Raw genomic sequence first — 7,610 nt, 5'->3', positions numbered from 1 at the left:
AACTGGAATCTTGTTAATGGAGACAGATTAATATGAATAAAAATGACCCTGAAAAGGGGAGTTGAACAGAAAGATATTGCAGAACTCTAAAAATTGGACAGATGATCTGAAAAGAAGCTCTATAAAGAGTTAACCAACGACCCTTCCCTAATTGGTCCATCTTAGATCTACAGACAAAAATCTTAATCAAATATTCCATAACAGATATCTGAAAACACAAAAAAAGAGGAAGAAGCTTTATTAGGTGCTGTGAGCTCCCCTATTCTAAAAGCACCAAAAAAGGCAATAACGAAAGCTGTTCTGAACAGCGAAGTCTCGAATGAGGAAAAGCAAACTGATTCCAGTGCAGACATCAGTTTCACCAATAATTCAGAAGAAATAGGGTGTCCACTGTCAATAGCTGGGGAAGACCTTCTGAAACCTTCCAGCACTTGTTTGACTGGAAAAAAGGAAGAAAGAGCAGGAAATCCAGACATTTTAAGAAAGAATGAGGCCCCTGCTAAAATCTTGTTAACCGAAGCAGGACTAAGTTTAGCTTGAATTAGAGAAGAAACAAAGCAGAAAGTCGTATAAGCGTTTACTGATTTGAAAGAAAGAGTAGATTGGCTTTGATTAGTCCCAAATCAGGCTCCAGAGAAATTCTGGGCATGAGAATCCTTTTTGGTCAGCCTCTGGAGCGATTTCCCGAAACCTCTGGAACTGCGAAAGAGATAATGAATCTGCAATTTCTTTAGTAAAACCAGGGACATACTTTTCTTTAAGCCAAATGTTAAAAGTCATACATTGCAAAACCATTTTGTAATACTAATTCAGATTTTGATGACAGTTTACAGCAAAAAATACTCTATACTTTATACTTTATTATCCGTATGAAGGATAACCTGTTTATTCTCAAATTTGTTTTTGCCAAATAGTAATAGTCACCACCACAGGGAATAATTCTAATAAAACCAAATTAACATTAACATCTGGCGACCTCCAAGACTCAGGCCATTCATCAGCACACCAATGACCACCCAAGAAGGCACCAAAACCAACCGAACCATATGCATCAGTCCATACCACACTACCATTAAAATTGATCGGGAATAGGTCCCAAACCTTCAAATCCTCCTTAATGAGACGGGTAATAGAAACATGGGAAAGAGGATTTCTAAGCCCCCTAGTGGCTAAAGAAAATCTCAGAGAAAAGATTCTGGCTACTGGGATTACTCTAGATGCAAACGTGAAGAGTCCCAACAAGGACTGAACATCACGCAAAAGAACCTTTCATCATGACAAAAAAATAGAAATAAGTAAACAAATTTTTATAATTTTAGACATTGGAAAATGGAATTACATGGCGACCGAACCAATTGTGATACCCAGGAATTCAATCAACGTCACTGGGTCCACCATTTTCTCGTGGGCTAAGGGAATGCCAAATGACTCACAGATGTTGAAAAAAATAATCCAACATAGCAAAACAAACTTGGACTTCATCTGGACCTATAAGAAAAAAAAAAATCAAAATAATGGATGGTGTCACCCAGAGGGGAATTCTGTGATAAAACTCACTGTACAAACATTGAAAAGGCCTCAAGATAACTACATGACTTGGAAAAACCCATGGGCATGCACTTATCAAAATAATAATGATCCTCAAAATAAAAACCAAGGCAATTAAAACCTATGGGATTGATAGGCAAAAGGCCAAATGCGGATTTTATCTCTCCTTTTGCCATAAAAGATGCTTCGCCAAATCGCTTTAACAGACACAAAGCTTCGTCAAAGGAAGCATATGACACAGATGACTCAAATTCTGCTATTTCATCATTCAAGGAATTGCCATGAGGAAAGGTTAATGATGAATCAAATGAAAGGAGTCTGGCTCCTTTTTTGGGACCAGGCCTAAAGGGGATAAATTAAATTTTTAAAAGGGGGGAGAAGAGAAAGGTCCAGCTATTCTGCCTTCCTGCATTTCTTTTAAAATCTTCTCTCTAAATATGTCAGGGACAGAATGTAATTTTTTTACTGGAAGACAACCTTGACCTACAAAGGAAGGGACTAAAAAACCAAACTTGAATCCTTCATAAAGTAGATCTGCCATCTTGCGGTCTGGGTATTGTTTGGGTAAGCCAGAACTGCATTTTTTACAATTTCACTGGTGTCCATGCCTTTTGCATTACTGTCTCTTGACTGAGATGTATTAGCAGATTTTTCTAAACAGCGGGATGCTGGATGGGTACCCACGCAGAATGAGCATTCGTGCTTGTATCTGTAGTTAGATAAGAATCTGCATTGGGAATCATTATATGAGAAACATACTCCCTTACGAAAAGTAGAGTATTAGTTGTTTGGGATCTCAGAGTATATTGAGGTCTTTGTGGCAGCATCAGCCACAGCCCTACATCTTTAATCTCCCAGTGGAGGGATGGGTGAATTTAGAGCTTTTGTCTGAAGCTCTCATCGTAACTGAACCAAGAAATGCCTCCAAAGTGGTGGTATGCCTCCGCCACTATATCCAAGTGTTGAAACAATCCTGAGCATTTATCAAGAAAATGTTCACAGCACAGAAGAAAAAATACAGAAGGCCTGAAGCAGGCATAGTAGAAACAACATTGGCATTTTTTTACAGGTAATTTATCAATAATAGAAGCCTTTATGGTATTCAGTAGGGGTGCAACAGATTGTGACCAATCCGTGATCCGAACGGGCTGACCTGTTCGGATCGGCACCCCATGCGATCCGCGCAGCGATCCGCGGCTGCTGCCTTAAGAAAGGCCGCAGCTTCGGCCTAGCTCCGGAGCGGGCTGCCATCTTGGTACACCCGGCGGCAGTGAGCTGCGCGCTGACGTCACCCCCAGAGCAAGTTGTTTAGCCTGTGTCAGTGAATGAATTCCTTCACGCTGGATGCCTTGCCTGCCCTCATTCAGAAAACTTATTTTATGCAGGTACCACTACCAGTACCTACCTATTACCTAATCTAACCTAATAACTAACTACTATCTATTAAATACTCCATAACAGGTACAAGGCACTGGCAGGCATTGAAGGCAATGATGTGATAAAAATTACATGTAAAAATACAATGGAATGCTCGGCACAGCCACATTGTTTATTTAAAGAAAAGGTATAACACCATCTCCCCCCCCAATAAAATGTAGCTTATTACAAGCATAAAAACATAGTCAGCATATCACTGATGATTGGCGCCAAGATCTCCACCGATCAAAGTTCCCCCAAACAGACCACCGTGATGAGTCCCGGGATGACGCCAATAGTGTCGCGCTGATGGGTCATGGATTGGCGTCATCCCGGGACTCATCACGGCGGCCTGTTTGGAGGAACTTTGATCGGTGGTAAGCTTGGCGCAAATCATCAGTGATATGCTGGCTATGTTTTTATGCTTGTAATAAGCTGAATTTTATTGGGGGGAGATAGTGTTATACCTTTTATTTAAATAAGCAATGTGCTGAGCATTCCCTTTGTATTTTTACATTTAATTTTTATCGCATCATTGCCTTCAATGCCTTGTACCTGTTATGGAGTATTGCAGTGCCCACCACAACTGAGTGATAAAAGCAAGTGGAAAGGCATCTTAAAGGTGCTCTGTAATAAAACCTCTGGTAGCAGCACTATGCAGAAGCACTAAGGGGCTCTCACGAGGTGGATCGGTGAATTTGTAGCGTTTTAGAGGAGCATGTGGATTCCATCACAGGGGGATTTGATGTTGTTTATCACTTCTCTGCACACCTCTGCTTTGGAGTACTAATAGGACAAAGGATTTTGATGCTTTCACTATCAATTGCAGCATTTCTATCACTTTTGGACTATTAGAAGTCAGTTCCATTTGAGCGGGGGTCCCTGTCTCTGCCGCGGAATGGGGGGGTCCCTGTCCCTGCAGTCAAATGGTGGTAAGGGAAGGTTTTTATACCGATTCACGTGTTTACGTTTACATCGTTCCCTATTGTAATAATATGTTTAGCGTGATCCTATTTTTTTTTCTCTTTTATTCGCTGTATTCGGGGTTTTGTGCAGAAGGATTGCTCCTTCCACTGAGTTTTCAGCGATTTTTGTGGTCGGCCGCACAAGTTTGCTTCTAGGTGTTAGCACAGTTTCTTTCCTTTTTTCCAGGTGAGCTCCCCTACATTCCCTGACTGGCGAGTCGGGCGACCGACTGCCCACTGTGCCCAGTGTTCCGTCCTCCCCTGGAACGTCCTCCAGGCTACCGAAGCGCCTCCACATACTGCCTCTACTTTGGGGAAGGAATCAGTCCACACACATACATGGTCATGGCGAGTGGAGGAACGAAGGAGCTTGAACGCCCCATGTCATTTAAATCCCCTGTATGGGAGCATTTTGGCTTCCCTGTCAAATATGATGATGAAAGAAAGAGGTTAGTGGATAAAACCGTGACGGTGTGTAGGCACTGTGGCACAAGAAAGCCATATGACACTGGAAACACATCAAGCATAGCTGCGCATTTGAACCGACATCACCCCGGTGTTTCATTGATAGGAGTGAAAACTAAAGCTTCTCAACAACCGCTTATCGCCGTGGCATTTAAGCAGCCCCTTGTCGCACAATCGGACCAGGCTAATGCCATCACAAAAGCTATCAGTGTGTTTATAGGTGCAGACATGAGGCCATATTCGATTGTGCAAAATGAGGGCTTTAAACACATGCTGAAAGCGCTTGAGCCACGTTACAACATCCCATCACGCACCCACTTCAGGGAAAAGATTGTGCCAGATCTTTATGAGCAGGAGAAGAGAAAAATTGTGGATGAACTATCCCGAGCACCCTCTGTTGCGCTCACGACAGACGGGTGGATGTCCCGGGTAACAGAGAGCTATGTGATGATAACCGCTCACTTCATCACAGCAGAATGGGAGATGAGAAGTCCGGTGCTGCAGACATGCCCCCTCTACGAGAGTCATACAAGCACTCATCTTGCACAGGTATTGACACAAGCAGTGGAGGAATGGAAGATGAAGAGGCCCAGTACTAATATCCCAGTCACAACTGATAATGCCAAAAATCAAATAAATGCTGTGAATGAGGCAGGACTGGGCCCGCAGATAGGGTGCTTTGCACATGTAGTGAATTTGGCATCACAAAAGGGAATCTCAGTCAATAGGATGGACCGCCTCCTTGGGAGGATCAGGAAGGTGGTTTCCTACTTCCACCGAAGCACAACAGCTGCTAATGTGCTTAAGACAAAGCAAGAAATGTTAAAGCTGCCTACTCATAAGCTCATACATGATGTCCCAACAAGGTGGAATTCCACTTATGATATGCTGGAGCGTTATCTGGAACAGCAGGCAGCTATATACTCTGCATTGACCAATAAGACCCTAAAGAAAATTGTCAAAGACATCATTACCCTGTCTGATGATGATGTCAGAGTGGCAGAGGAGGTCCTCCAGGTGCTTAAACCCCTCAAAACTGTTACATCTCTGCTGAGCACTGAAAGTTCACCATCTGTGTCAATGATAATGCCGCTGAAAACAAGGATTCTACAATCCATGGCTCCAAGTGTGGAAGACAGCATCATCACTCGAGATGTCAAGATTGCCTTTAGAGAGGACCTGCAGCCCAGATACACTTCACCCCCTACTCTACAGGACTACCTTTGCAGATCTACTGCCCTGGATCCGTGGTTCAAGTCTCTGTCTCACATGGACCCTTCCCTACGCCAGAGGACATACAGTGACCTCACCATTGAGATTGTGAGCAGTCTTGGCACTGAAGACTGTGATGAGGTAAAGAAAAAAATAGTATTTAAAAATGACAAATTTAAATCTAAATACATTTTTTTTATTTTCGTAATAATGGATTTTACTAAATGTTGTTATTTTCATGTTTCATAGACATGAAAAATGTGGCAATAATAGTGCCACATTTTTCATATCTATGAAACGTGATAATAAATAGGTTTAATTAATCAACAATTTTTTTCTGCAGGGTCAAGCTGCAGAGCCAACAGGAGCAAACTTGGACTCATCTTCTCCTCCACAAAAGAAGTCGGCGATGGCAGAGCTTTTTGGAGAGACCATTGCCAGCAAAGACAACAAGACTCCTGCTGACATCATCAAAGAGGAGGTGGCATCCTACCTGCTGGCAGCAAGTGGATTTACAGTGGATGGTGATCCGCCGACATGGTGGAAAAGCAATGAGTGTAAATACCGTCATATTGCCAAGATGGCAAGATGCTATCTCGCTGTGCCAGGCTCATCAGTTCCTTCCAAGAGAGTGTTCTCAACAGCAGGGAACATAGTGACTGCAACGAGGTCCACACTCTCCCCAGACAATGTAGACATTCTTGTCTTTTTGAAAAAGGATTTGAAATTATAAGCTCAGGAATGCTTTGCTTTCTTTCTTTTATTCTTCTTTGATGATGTGGACATACTAGGCTTTCACTATCCATGTTTCAAGGAAGATGATGTGCCTTCTGTTGCACTTTAACCACTTTCAGACCGGACCAATTTGCTGGTCAAAGACCAGACCACTTTTTGCGATTCGGCACTGCGTCGCTTTAACTGACAATTGCGCGGTCGTGCGACGTGGCTCCCAAACAAAATTGACGTCCTTTTTTTCCCACAAATAGAGCTTTCTTTTGGTGGTATTTGATCACCCCTGCGGTTTTTATTTTTTGCGCTATAAACAAAATTAGAGCGACAATTTTGAAAAAAATGCATTATTTTTTACTTTTTGTTATAATAAATATCCCCCAAAAATATATAAAAAAACATTTTTTTCCCTCAATTTAGGCCGATACGTATTCTTCTACATATTTTTGGTAAAAAAAATCGCAATAAGCGATTATTGATTGGTTTGCGCAAAAGTTATAGCGTTTACAAAATAGGGATAGTTTTATAGCATTTTTTTAAATAATTTTTTATTATTTTTTTTTTTACTAGTAATGGCGGCGATCTGCAATTTTTATTGTGACTGCGACATTGTCGGGGACCCATCGGACATTTTTGACACATTTTTGGGACCATTGTCATTTATACAGTAATCACTGCTATATAAATGCAGTGATTCCTGTGTAAATGACACTGGCAGTGAAAGGGTTAACCAGTGGGTGGCAGTGTAGGGGTTAAGTGTTCCTAGGGGTGTGTCACTAACTGTGGGGGGTTGGGCTTTCATTTAGTGTACACTGATCTCTGCTCCAATCACATGGAGCAGAGATCAGCGTCACTAGTTGCTAGGCAGAATGGAAAAATGTTGTTTATACAGCATTTCCTCCATTCGGCCGCTCCGTGAGACGATCGCGGGGATGCCCGCGGCGATCGAGTCCGCGGGTCCCGCGACCGGACTCACGGGGGTCCCGACCAGCGCGGGAGCGCGCCGCCGGCGGCGCGCTCCCGATGGCAGGGCGGCATAGAATATTGGACGTACATGTACGCCAATATGCCTGCCCGTGCCATTCTGTCGACGTACATCGTCGTGCGCTGGTCGGGAAGTGGTTAAGTTGTTTTTGGCTCATTGCCCATTGGTCCATGTTTAAAGGAAGGAGATATGCCTTTTTATGTTGCACTTTAAGTTGTTTTTGATTTTCATTATGTTAAAATTAAAAATAAGATATTATGCCTTGTGCACTTTAACTTGATTTTATATAT

The 7,610-nt window shown here is 42.5% G+C and overlaps 1 protein-coding gene across 1 annotated transcript; it reads left to right on the top strand.

The window, feature by feature from the left end:
• The first annotated feature begins 4,274 nt into the window (after positions 1 to 4,274).
• On the top strand, positions 4,275 to 6,339 carry LOC143975844 (E3 SUMO-protein ligase ZBED1-like). Its single transcript, XM_077478406.1, has 2 exons — positions 4,275 to 5,747; positions 5,950 to 6,339. The coding sequence occupies exons 1-2, from the start codon at positions 4,275 to 4,277 to the stop codon at positions 6,337 to 6,339; spliced, it is 1,863 nt and encodes a 620-aa protein (XP_077334532.1).
• The last annotated feature ends 1,271 nt before the right edge of the window (positions 6,340 to 7,610 follow it).

The sequence above is a fragment of the Lithobates pipiens genome, unplaced genomic scaffold (assembly GCF_037356315.1).
Source record: "Lithobates pipiens isolate NorthernLeopardFrog02 unplaced genomic scaffold, aLitPip1_a1.2 Scaffold_13, whole genome shotgun sequence".
Classification (NCBI taxonomy): Eukaryota; Metazoa; Chordata; class Amphibia; order Anura; family Ranidae; genus Lithobates; species Lithobates pipiens.
This window is presented reverse-complemented; position numbering and strand designations above follow the sequence as displayed.

Excerpts from the sequence above, each read along its gene's own strand:
- LOC143975844 (XM_077478406.1), top strand. The coding sequence starts at position 4,275 with ATGGCGAGTGGAGGAACGAAGGAGCTTGAACGCCCCATGTCATTTAAA. Across the intron at positions 5,748-5,949 it reads GCACTGAAGACTGTGATGAG|GGTCAAGCTGCAGAGCCAAC; the intron begins GTAAAGAAAAAA and ends TTTTTTCTGCAG.